This window comes from Volvox carteri (assembly GCF_000143455.1).
Source record: "Volvox carteri f. nagariensis unplaced genomic scaffold VOLCAscaffold_4, whole genome shotgun sequence".
Taxonomy (NCBI): Eukaryota; Viridiplantae; Chlorophyta; class Chlorophyceae; order Chlamydomonadales; family Volvocaceae; genus Volvox; species Volvox carteri.
Genome location: NW_003307547.1, coordinates 2518013 through 2529942, shown reverse-complemented (window position 1 = coordinate 2529942; position 11930 = coordinate 2518013). Strand labels below are relative to the sequence as shown.

The following is an 11930-nucleotide window of genomic DNA, read 5'->3' as shown; positions in this document are numbered from 1 at the left end:
CCAAAGCCCGGTGGCCTCTGCTGACACCTATAGTCGAGCTGGTTAAGAGAAGCTCACAAAAGCACATAAACACAGTATGCATGCAAGCTCACACCCCCGTGTATTGCTGTCCTCCAACCCTGATGTCCAACGCATACACCTGGTTACCACCCTCCTCACTCGAACTAAGGCCCTAAGGCATAACCTTCCCTTAACACTCCACCTAGCCATGTGCCGCAATGCACGTTACCGCGCGCATGTGGGTCCCGCGGGCCCGATGCGAGACCCACCCTCACTACCGTTCCGTCCGTACGCCGCCACATGTACCGCTACCGTACAGTGCTGCGCCTGTTACCAGGCGCTTCTCCTCGTCCTCGACCGTCGAGCTGCTGCTGCGATGCCGGCGGTGTCCCTCACCTCACCTGCGGACCAGCAGCCCATCATGTGCGCCTGCTGGTCCTGTCGGCCGCTGCAGCGACTTGGGCTGCTAGTGCTGACAGGCTTCCTTCGGCGCTGGTCCCACACAGCCGGTGTGTTTCGTGTCTATGTTTCTCTCGCCCTTCTCACACGCGGGTTACCAGGAATGGGCTTAAGGACCGCCCTCACCCGCCAACAGGCCCATAACTCCCTTCTCCCCTCCGCCCTCACTTTCCCCTCACAACCAGATCGAGCGAGTATCAACTTGCTAAAAGTCCCGACCGGCCATCAGCTTAGTCCAGACCGTCCCATCAGCTTAGTATCAGCCTAGTCTATGACCCAAACCCAAAAGTCTTCCCTCGTCTCCATCCCTCCCTCAGCGCTGGACCGGTGTAGTCATGACAATGCCACATTCCATCGAGGCATCATGGCAAGGGGGCACGGCTCTTTCGGGGCCCTTAAGCCCCTTTCAGCCTTCGCCCCTCCTCGCTCGAGGTTGCCCTCCATCTCTCATCCCCAGTCTCTACCTGCGCCCCAGCACAGGCACAGTCTCCCCCCGAACCGCCTCCTGGTCCTCGAATTTGAACTTGCTGGCGTCCCAGACCTCGTCAAAGTTGGGCAGCTGCGCTCCCGACTCGTTCATTCCCTGCTGCTTCTTGACCTGGAACCGCTGCCAGATCACCACTGCCAGGCCGCTAATGAACACGACGGCATGAACCATATCCGCCAGGACACCTTTTAAATGAGGGGTTGGGAGGGGGTGGACAGAGTGCAAATCGAGATCTAAGGTAAACGGCTGACAGTTAAGAAGTGTTTAACGACCAACTGTATCCATGACGGGGGAAAGCGGATGGGTGGGACGGCCGCGCGGGAAAGGAGAACACGTGGGACTGCGGTCGTGGGCATTCGGCGTGTCAAGGGCGTCGCAGCGGGTGTTGCAGACGGGACGCTGGGCTGCCGTGCCGTGCCATGCTGGCCCTGTGTACCGTGTGGCTCTTCCCTGGACTGCTAAAGCGCAGCCGTGGGCCCCCCCTTCTATGGACTCACTGTACGGATCTTCCCGGTAAGACTCCTGCCAGTCTGTGACGACGGAGATGCCCTGCAACAGCCGCTCCGCTCCACACAGCACGGTGAAGGCCAAGGCCCAACCCTCATAGATTTGCCGCTTGTAGAGCAACACAAACTGTGGAACTAGAGCCACGACTTCCAAGTATACGCTGAACGAATGACAAATTTCGATGATGAGCTTGACGCGATTGAGAAAAATGGCCAATATTAAGCAGGGCAGAATTAACGCGCCACGTGGAAACGTGTCCAGGTCAGCATCGTAGGTTTGCGATGCTGGAGAGTAGCGCATAAGAAGGACAATGGCGAGGGCGACGACGAGGTGAAACACCTTGACGATCGTGTTGGCCAAGGACACATAGAGATACAATAGGTCGAGGTAACGAAAGATGAAAATGATTAAGAATAGCTCTTGCGTAATCAAACTAATGCCCCTGCAGTTCTTGTCCCACAACAGTTTCCACAGCAGCAACTTGCGAGAGAGGACATGCAGAATGCCGCCCCCTATAAGGGCAGCATCCATTGAAAATGGTTGTATTGGCATGGCTCAACTGGCCCCGATGACCCTGCCAGTGCTGCTACAAGTGCCCGTAAATCAGACCAATGCTGCGACGTAAGTTGTGAGCCTATAGCTCTGAAACAAATACGGTCAGCTACGCGCTCTATCGGGACATCTCATCACATCCCTTCGGACTGTAGGCAAGTGCGAAGTTTTGGCAAGGGTACGGAAGCACCGTACGGGGAATTCGTTGTTGGGAGCTTGAATCGCAAGAGTCAAATTTTCATTTTCCAAGCGTTTTCCACAATATCATCTTGGGCATCAAGGGCATATTGACTCATTGCTTGAAATCCACCGTGTTACCCCCAGCACGCAATACTATTAACTAGGCTTCGCGGAGACCGCATGCGATTAGGCGACATGCCGCTTAAGACACATCTCCACACAAATCAATCTCATAGTAATCATCGTTGTCCAGGCTTACGGCAATACAGCCGGCCGCGCGATATGCGCTTGCGGGCGGCCCGGCGACTGCCTGGCAGCAGTGGCAGCGGCAGCGGCAGCAGCCCCACCAAGGGCGGCCTTCGATCCCAACCCAAATCTTCTCGAAAATCCGTGGCACCATTGAACCCAGCCTTGTCGCAAAACCAGACGCCCAAGTCCGATACCGAGGACCCCGTCGAAGTACCGAGCGTGGGCTGGATGTGGCAAGTGGGTGGCAGCGGCGGCGGAAGCAACACCCCAATAACTGCCACAGCAACATCCCGTCCAATGCCGAGCGCCATATCAACCGTTGCAAATCTTTACGAAGACCGGATTAAAGCCAAGAAGTAAGTGCCTTGAACTTCGGAGCTAACTCGTGAGAGCACGGGTCGAGCGCGTAACGGGTCGTACGGGGGTTGTGGACGACTATATGGCAGAGGATGAAGACTTGGGCCTAGTTGGATTCCGCTCCGCTCGGGGAGCGTCCCTCTGATTCCGGAGGTCCCTTAGCGCCCCCGGGTTGTGCGACCTGCACCGCATCCTTGTAAACCGGTGTGTGTGGGGGGGGGAGGGGGGGGGACTCCGCCATCCGCCTCGCACGGGCCCCCGGCCGGGGCCCCCTTCTGCCCTCTGCATTCGATCCACTGCTTTCTGCCCCTCCCCTCGATGACACAACAAGATCATCTATGTAGCCTAAAGAAGCTACTGTGTACTTGTTTCCTCTCCGTCCCTTTTTCCTGACCCCTTTCTAGCCCCGCGTTGAGCGCGGAGGTGAGGGAGGGGTAAGGGGGAGGAGATGAGCACCGATGACTCGCAACCTGAACTCACTCGTCTCATCTAATTTCCCCTAGCAGCGCCCTGGCATCCCTTAGCCTCGCTTTCCAGTTCCACACCCATTCCGTCGCTGCTTTTGTGGCGGCAGCAGTAGCAGCGGCAGATGCCAGAACTACTACGGCTGCCATCAGTAGCAGCGGCAGCAGTAGCAGCAGCAGCAGCGTGTCGACGCTGTTATCCCCCGTGTCTGACCGCATCAGCTAACGACGCCATAACTCGCTGACTTACAGCTCACTTCCTGGCCAGCATCCCCTCTTAGATTTCGCCGCCACCACCGTCCCGTCACCTCCTTCCACTCCCTTCCCCTCTGCTCCCTTGGGTAGATCTCTGGGTCAGAATTTCCTGACGGATGATGCCGTACTCCAGGACATTGTTGCGGCGGCCGGTGTGGGGCCACAAGACCTGGTGCTAGAGGTGCGGATGTACTGCTACTGCCGTGTTACTGCTACTGCGGCGGCACATGTCATCCCGATGGTTTAGGTGCTACTGCTGCTGCCACTATTTGTCGGGTGGCCTTGCGACACCATATGTGTGTATACCACTACATGTTGAGATGTCCATCTGTATATATGCCTGTCCGCCCAGGTGGGGCCTGGCACCGGCAACCTCACGAAGCACCTGCTTGCTAGCGGCGCCGGTGTTACGGCGGTGGAGAAGGACGACACGCTGTACGGCAGACTGCAGAAGGAGTACGGCGATGTGGGTTGGTGCGTGACGTGTGTTTTGTGGTCTTGAATGTGCCCGGGGGGCTCCCTCGCGGACTTTGTGGGTCCTGGGGTTCGCCGGTTTCATTGCTCGAGCAGCACCCATCCTTTGAGATTGGACACAAGGAAACACCCCTTCAGCCATTTCGACGACGACCAAGACCACCAATACTCTACCGCTATGACTGCCACTCCCGCTGCTACTGCGTCACCTCAACCATGTCCCGGGCATCATCATATTCCTGACTCCCTTCACCGCCTCCAAACGGCCGCCCCTTCAGGTACCCCGCCTTACCTTGATACACGGAGACGCACTCAAGGTGGGTACAGACAGACAGACAGGCAGACAGACAAACGTAAAACTTCAAACACTCCGTTTATACAGAGGGGCCCCAGGGCCACCAAAAGACTTTTCAAGACACAGTTAAGACAACTCTAACGAACATAACGGAAAGTCGGCCGAAGCTTTTTCTGTGCCTGGGCCTGGGCCTTATTTTCAGATGATTGCATGCTTCTTGAGAGGCCTCACGCGTACCTGTGCATGTGTATGTATGTATGACTTAGATTACACTGTATGTATGTATGTATGTGCGCGTGTGTGTGTGTTGGGTTCGGGGTGAATGCGCAGGTAGGTCTGGAGGACATCATCCGCGGCATGATGCTGCAACAAGACCGCCAAGACCCTGCGGCGTCGTCAGAGTCGGTGTCGTCAGCTGAGTCAGCGCTCGCGTCAACGTCAACGTCTGGTGCATCCAGCCGGGGTTACAAGCCTGGTTCTTCCGCAGCAGCCGGCGGCCGCAAAGTCAAAGTAGTAGCTAACCTGCCGTACAACATTACTAAGGACTTGTTGACGTTGCTGCTGCCGCTGGGCGACTGGATCTCCGATTTGCATATCATGATCCAGCACGAGGCCGCGGTACGACTGACGGAACACACGCCAGGTGTGCGCTGGGTGGTTGGGTGGCGGGGGGGGGAAACGCGCTGTAATGATGTTGTTACAGGGTGGTTAAGCTTCACCAGCGGCCCCCTTTCCCTTGGAGGCAGTTCCCTGCTCTCCCCTGCGAGAGGGGCACCCTAATCCGCTCGCCCCATCCAACTTCAGAATGTGCTCCTTGGGTTCGGCAACTCACCACCAGCATCCAACCAAATCTAGCAGATCAACGGCGCCACACTATCATGTCTATGAGATCAGCTGGGGATATCCTGTCTGAGCAATGTCGTCATGTCCCCGCCGTCCCTAAGTCCTGGTCTTAAACTGATGTGAGTATGGTATATGTGTACGTAGCCAGAGCCCTCATTCATCACCCGCAAACATCAACACCCGACGTCAAACGCCCATCTCTCTTCTGTGTGGCCGTCACATTCACAACCACCATGACAACTGCCACCCAACGACCCAACGACCATAACCGCAACCAACTCCAGGAGGTCCCGAATGGAGAGCTGCCAACATCCGAACCCTTTTCTACTGCCGACCCAGGTACGGCAGGATACCCCCCTCCCGCTGCAGTACAACCCCAGGAGTAACCGAGGTTTCCCAGCAGGAGGACTTTGGTTGCACATGGATAGTTCCTTTTTTCTTTTCTCGTGTTTAGTGATGATGATGGTGGTGGGATAATAGTCTTTAGATTCTTTTGCGTTTTTACCTTTTGGACGTACAGCCCTAGACTGCAGGCCCTTGGGGCGCCAGGTATGTATGGGGCCCCCTCCCATGTTACATCTTAAAAATTGGGTAGTAACGCAAATCAAGGTGTAACACACACAAAATTGATCCTCCCATCCTGCTGCAACACTGCATGTTGCTGCCCAGGCATGGGGGAGGATGGGCGGGCAGGGGCAGGAGCAGGTACGGGAGGGGGGGCCCTCGTTCAGGAAAGGACAGGAAAGGAAAGGAAAGCAGCGGTCGGGTCGACAGACAACAGCAACTCCACCTCCAGCATGATGGATTGAGCAGCGTGTCCTTGGTTCAACTGTGAAGCAATGCCGGTGGCTGTTGTCGTGCAGGTACCGCTTCCGTATTTCCCGCCTCAAGTACGATCCCGTACCCGGCGTGGACGGTGCATTGGTTACCTTTTCTCTGATCCCGCCCAGCGCCCGCCCTGCCGTACCTTCCGAGCGCGCATTCCACTCGCTAGTCGTCAAGGCGTTTTCGGAGCGGCGCAAAAAGATGCGCAACAGCTTGCAGCCGTTGTACGGCGCTGAGCAGGTACGAGGTCTGCAAATGTGTATATAATATCCGGACGACAACAGTAGAAAACTCAAATTTGCTCCGAACAACTCCAATTTGGCCCTTAGTAAGGCACCGACGAACCCGCCCGCCCACCCTCCTCCCTGCGCAGGTGGAGGCGGCGCTGTCCGAGTGCGGCCTCAACGCGGATAGTCGCGCTCAGGACCTGAGCCTGGAGCAGTTTGTGGCTTTCAGCAGGCAGCTGCACAGCATGTCGGTGCAGGAGGGGATGGGGCTGCTGGCGGGAGCAGCAGGGGGGGGGGGGTGGGCAACAGGATCCACAACACGAGGATGAAGACGGCCGGGACGGCCGGGACGACGGTGAAGGTCTGTTGTTGGCGCATCAGTAGCAGCAGCAGCGGCGGCAATGGGAGGAACATCTGGTCAAGAGCGACATTTGGGGGTCAAAATTGGATTTGCAGATGGCGGGAGACAAAGACAAGCGCCATCCACAACTCCAGCAGCCATTGCTGCTACTGTTGCTACTGTTACTGCTGCTGCAGCTGCTGCTGATGATGATGATAATGATGATGAAATTTGTGACCATGACTTGTATTGTTTTCACCTCCCTGTTGTTTCCACGGCACGTGATAGTACGTTTTGGTTTTCAGCCAAACACACCAGCCAACCACGACTTTTTGTGTGGGGTCTTGTTTTAAGGTATTATTATAAACCAGGCAAGGTCTCGATCGTTCAGCATTATACACCACGACGTCGCCATGGCGTGTGCCGTACCGAGGTACGACAAATCGTGATTAAGATTGATGTATTTTGCCCAAGACAAGTTTGAAGTCGTCTTGTGGCTCATTACCACAGGAGCGCCGTACTTCATTCTTAGGGTTTATTGTTCCTAAATCAGTCAGTTGGTGTTTTCGTTGTATCAATTACAACGGTCACGATGATCGCGACGCAGGCCATTCAGCCACAAATTTCCCGTACAGCCGTTGACATGTACGACGTGCCGCACCCTCAACATATGCTCATATCATCTCGTACAGAGACCAATACATGATGAAAGTATTCTTCCAGAAACCTCCTCCCATACGTTGTAGCCACAAACCGTAAATTGCAGGGATGTAACCAATGACCAACTCTCCACACAGCGTTTCTACGTAAATGCTTATCCATTTGCTTGACCCTTGTGTTCGTACATTCGTACGGAAGTGAATGACACGTGTACGACACAGATACATTCGATATGACATGAGTTTTGAGGTATAACCACAACTACGCACAGCTCTGCCTGTATTAAATTTCCGCTGACACCTGAAGAGGGCCCACGGCCTTAAGAGGGCGCCCGACACCCTGTAAATCCAACAACACAAACACACACACCCCTTGCCCCCCGCTTTTCTCTCCCCCCCCGCTCCCCTACCTATTAGTCTATTGGTCCTACCTGATCCTACCTCCGCCACACGTTGCTGTCGTACTGCCTGCCTCCTCAACCCCCTCCCTGTCCCATTCTAATCGCCGCATGTACCGACTATCACCAATTTCCACGCCGTACTATTTTCCAGCCCTCATTGTTGCGCCCGCGCCTCGCCTCGCACACATACATACATACACGCACTTGCGAGCTGACCAGGAACTAAGTTGAGGCGCCGTTGACCTGCTAGATTTGGTTGGATGCTGGTGGTGAGTTGCTGAACCCAACGAATACATTCTGAAGTCGGATGGGGTGAATGGATTAGGGTGCCCCTCTAGCAGGGGAGAGCAGGGAACTGCCTCGGGAAAGGGGGCCGCAGGTGAAGCTATATCACCCTGTAACAACATACATACATACATACATACATACATACATACATACATACATACATACACACATACATACATACATACATACACGTGCACACATGCACACACGTCTCGCCCATTACCGTCATGACCCACATCACCATCGTCACCATCGCGGTGACGTGGCTCCCGGGTTGTGCAACGTGGCAGCTGGCGGCGGCATCAACGCTGCAGGCGTTACGACGGGGAGAAGCGGCGCAGCGGGCCCCCTGCTGCGCACGCCACTCCCGCCAACCTCACCACCATCATCTCCACTACCGCCAGCTGCGGCTTCGGCTGCCGCAGTCTCCGGGGCGGCCTCCTCGCTTTCCTCCCCGCCACCTGCCGCCGCCGCCGCCGCCGCCAGCGGCAGATCCTCTGCACCAGCCGCAACAGGGCTGCCGTACGGCATCCGCGGTGACGCAGACCCCGGCGGCGGGGGCGGCGGCAGTACGACACCGGTCAAGGGAGGTATGTTGACGGGCGGCGTGCGCATGGGCGGCCCGTTGTAGGCGGGTCGGCTGGCGGTGGCCGCTTGCAACAGAGCATCGCCTACGTTTGGGGCCAGACGGCCGCCAGCGGCTAGACCGTTGATGTACGCAATCAGTGGCGGCTGCGGGGGGTACGATGTGCCGTACGCTAGGATGGGCTTGCCGTCGGGTGTGGTAGGCCAGAGTGTCACGGTCGCGGCGGCGCCACTGCCATTAAATTGTCCCGCCGCCGCCGCCGCCGCCTCCTGCTTGATCTGCTCCTTTCCCAGGTCCGAGAGTGCGGTCACCGGGGTGCGGTCGGCGTCTCTCGCGCGGCGGCGCAGCAGCCAGCGGAGCAGCCAATAGATCACCTGCCAGGGACGGCAGCGGCACAGTGGCAGCAGCAGCGGGAGCAGAGTCGTACAATACCCCAGCCGTACATGACGTCAGCACTGCAAATACTCAAGTGGGCTGCATAGGAACGGCTGGCGGGATGATGCGTCTCCAGGATGTGCGTATGTATGTATGTATATGTCACATCAGTAATAAGGAACAGCGGAAGAGGAATTTCTTCTCCCGTACAAATATGCCAATAAAGCAGCAACATGAGAGGGAGGGGGAGAGAAAGAGGTGGCGACGCAGCAAAGTAACACCCCTCCATTCCGCACTCATCTGGACTTGTCGGGAAAGAAACGCCCTCGTTCCCCCCCGGCCACGCGCCCATTAGAAGTAGCAGTAGTAATAGCCATTACAGCGAGCCCCAGGCCCCAAGGGAATATAACCCATGCGCAACAGCAAGGAAGTTGGTCATAGCACCACCAAACCATCCCAACCACCGTAACCACCTCATGACCCCACACGGCCAGCCGAAGGCGCGAATGAACGGCCTACAACAGAGAGCAAGATGACCCCAACCAACCGCCAACTGCCACCTGCCAACGGTCAAGCTCACCATTAACAACCCTGTGAAGCCCAGTATGGACCAAATGATGGCCATGGTCTTCCAAATCGCCCAGTCCGGATGCCTTGTCGGTGGAGGAGGGGGCCCCGGGGATGTGGCTCCCGAGGAGGACGAAATTGCTGTGTTGTACCCACCATCGGCAGTGTGATGACGGCGTTGTGACGCGATGTAAGGGTTTCCGTAATAAAAGTGAGAGAAAGGGCCCACCCGTAAGCACGAACGGCGCAAGTTATTGTCCGGATCGAATGGTTAGGTAGTTATATGGCTGAGTGTGCCTCTCCCCTTAGTCCAGTGTTCAATGTAGGGCCCTCTTTCTTCAGGTAAGATTTTAGAGAGATTAAAAAGTAGCCAGTGTACCTCCTCCTCCTCCACCTCCAGCTTCCTCCTCCTCCCTCCCCGCCCTGTCACATGACGTACCCTCAATGTCCAAATCGCACAACGCCGACCCGCTCGCCCCGGAAAGAACCAAACACACGGTCGCACTTGCCATCCCTCCTACTCCTCCTCCCCCGCTCTGTACGGCGGCGGTGGCGGCGGCCGCCGCCGCCAGGCTCCTCATGTCGCAGTACATGCTGCGGGTGCACGACATGGCCGCGTCGCCGTCCATGGGAACGCACACGCCGTACCCCTGGCATGACTGTGGCCGTTGTTTTTTTTGTGTGTACGGCCGACAATCCATACACGGGACGGAAGCGTGCGTGTGTGTGGGGTGGGTGGGGAGGTTGAGGGGTGGGTTGAGGGGTTGAGGGCAGTTTCAGAGTAGGGATGCAGAGGCAACGCGGGAGGCCCGTCTTTCCGTTGGTTCTGCTGTTCAGCTGGTTGGCATGGAGGTGAGGGAGAAAGAAGGGATGTAGAGGGAGCATTGAAGTGAAAGTCCTCAGTCGACTGACTTGCCGCCGTTAGGATTGTTTTTTATTGCCGCCGCTATGATATCCGTGATTTCTCAAATCATCCCCTCCCCGGGTGCTGGAGTCCCTATTGCCGCACATCACATGGCTGGCTCCCAGGTTGGATGGCGGTGAAGCTGTCGTACGACCCTGGTCGCCGTACCGTACCTTGTTAGATGCCACGAAGGCGGATATGTTGGCATCACACCAGGCTCTGTAACGCTGCGGGTAACATCACGGGGAACGCCGGTGGCCGGAAGCGAGGATGAGTCTAACTGAGGGTTCGTTAGCGCTTTGTCTCGGGTTGGTCGGGAAACAATAGCTTTCCCGAATGGCTTCTTGACCATTGCTGGGCTATTTAACCAACAAGTGAGCTTGTGTCTTCTTACGTGTATGAAAATGTTTTTTTCAAATTATTTGAATGTGTCAGCATTAAAGAGTCACGTTTGAGAAAGCGAGCGAAGCAAAAGTTAGATAGGCAGATGTGCGCGAGCGTGCCAGCTTCGGTCTGTATGCGTACCCGCTGTAATACCCCTGCGCCTTTAAGCTGCTTGATTATCAACACAGGTCGTGTAAGGAGTAACAATCTCTTACCTGTAGGCCGTAAAATCCACAGTACGTGCTGGGGGTATCGGCCGAAATGTTTTGCTGGGCGAGGAAGATTGCATGTGCTGGAGCTAAAAACGCCAGCAGAATCCCAGCCAGGTGAGACCAGACGACAGCAAATTCAATGGACATTACGTGACAGCACAGCCCTCAGAATCGGACCGCCAGTGATTTCATGCGTCACATGCGAATCCCCAGCAGCCATTTTGAAGGTTGAAGAGCTGAGGGTCTAAATTTAATCATGGGCATAGCTTGAGCTTATGATTAGTTATAATTACAGGCGATAGGCTAATAGAGGCTGCGGTCGCATATGCTTGACGGTTGAGGGTGAGATAGTAAGCGTGCTGACGAGCCAGACCGTCAAAGGCTGTGGCAATTATAGGATGAATTAAATGGATGAAACCAGCACAGCCACCGCTACAGGATAGAGCTACTGGCGTGTCTTTCGCAATTTGGACGAACTTGCAGCAGCCTTGCAAAAACATCGGACATGCCTCCCGGAACACTGTCATAATGTTATTCTTCTGTGAAAATATTATTTAGTGAAAAAGCATTTTGGCTCGCTGAGCGCTGAAGCTAGGCTGTGCAACTATCACATCAGGGGACTGTCGCGACCACGCTGCTAGAGGACAGACAGGGTTTCCGCGTCACTAATGTTTTGTGGCTAGATACTAAGGACAATGGGCTGAGCATAACGATGAAAATCCGGGATTTCGGGCAACCTATGGCAAACTTTCGTCGTATTGTCCAGGACGGCCAAAAGCTTAGATCGGATGTATTAAGCAAATTTATCCGGCTCTTGTGCCTGTGTTAGCCCCACGTTGCGCGGCCTATGTGCTGCTCACCTACCACCCTACCTGTAAATCCGGACATCAGCTGTCACCAAGAGGCAACCCAACGTAATGGGCCCTTGCTCGCAGTCCAACCCACGACCTCAAATCAGAGGTCCGTAAATTAAGCACTCATCAAGCGGCCGGACCTCGGGCCGGCTCTGTCCAAGCAACACAAACGGCCTTGCCACCAAT

At 55.8% G+C, this 11930-nt stretch overlaps 3 protein-coding genes across 3 annotated transcripts; 1 reads left to right on the top strand and 2 right to left on the bottom strand.

The window, feature by feature from the left end:
• Nucleotides 1-919: 919 nt before the first annotated feature.
• On the bottom strand, nucleotides 920-1984 carry VOLCADRAFT_116279 (uncharacterized protein; the record flags this gene model as incomplete). Its single annotated transcript, XM_002946790.1, has 2 exons — nucleotides 920-1131; nucleotides 1444-1984. The coding sequence occupies 2 exons, from the start codon at nucleotides 1982-1984 to the stop codon at nucleotides 920-922; spliced, it is 753 nt and encodes a 250-aa protein (XP_002946836.1).
• A 483-nt stretch (nucleotides 1985-2467) lies between these two features.
• Nucleotides 2468-7297, top strand: VOLCADRAFT_103245 (uncharacterized protein; the record flags this gene model as incomplete). Its single annotated transcript, XM_002946971.1, has 10 exons — nucleotides 2468-2790; nucleotides 3601-3691; nucleotides 3863-3976; nucleotides 4263-4301; nucleotides 4610-4922; nucleotides 5407-5461; nucleotides 5792-5827; nucleotides 5986-6187; nucleotides 6321-6472; nucleotides 7207-7297. The coding sequence occupies 10 exons, from the start codon at nucleotides 2468-2470 to the stop codon at nucleotides 7271-7273; spliced, it is 1392 nt and encodes a 463-aa protein (XP_002947017.1). The 3' UTR covers nucleotides 7274-7297.
• An 811-nt stretch (nucleotides 7298-8108) lies between these two features.
• On the bottom strand, nucleotides 8109-11037 carry VOLCADRAFT_87214 (uncharacterized protein; the record flags this gene model as incomplete). The annotated part of the gene is made up of 5 exons (XM_002946789.1): nucleotides 8109-8170; nucleotides 8243-8822; nucleotides 9404-9476; nucleotides 10463-10521; nucleotides 10894-11037. The coding sequence occupies 5 exons, from the start codon at nucleotides 11035-11037 to the stop codon at nucleotides 8109-8111; spliced, it is 918 nt and encodes a 305-aa protein (XP_002946835.1).
• Between the last annotated feature and the right edge of the window lie 893 nt (nucleotides 11038-11930).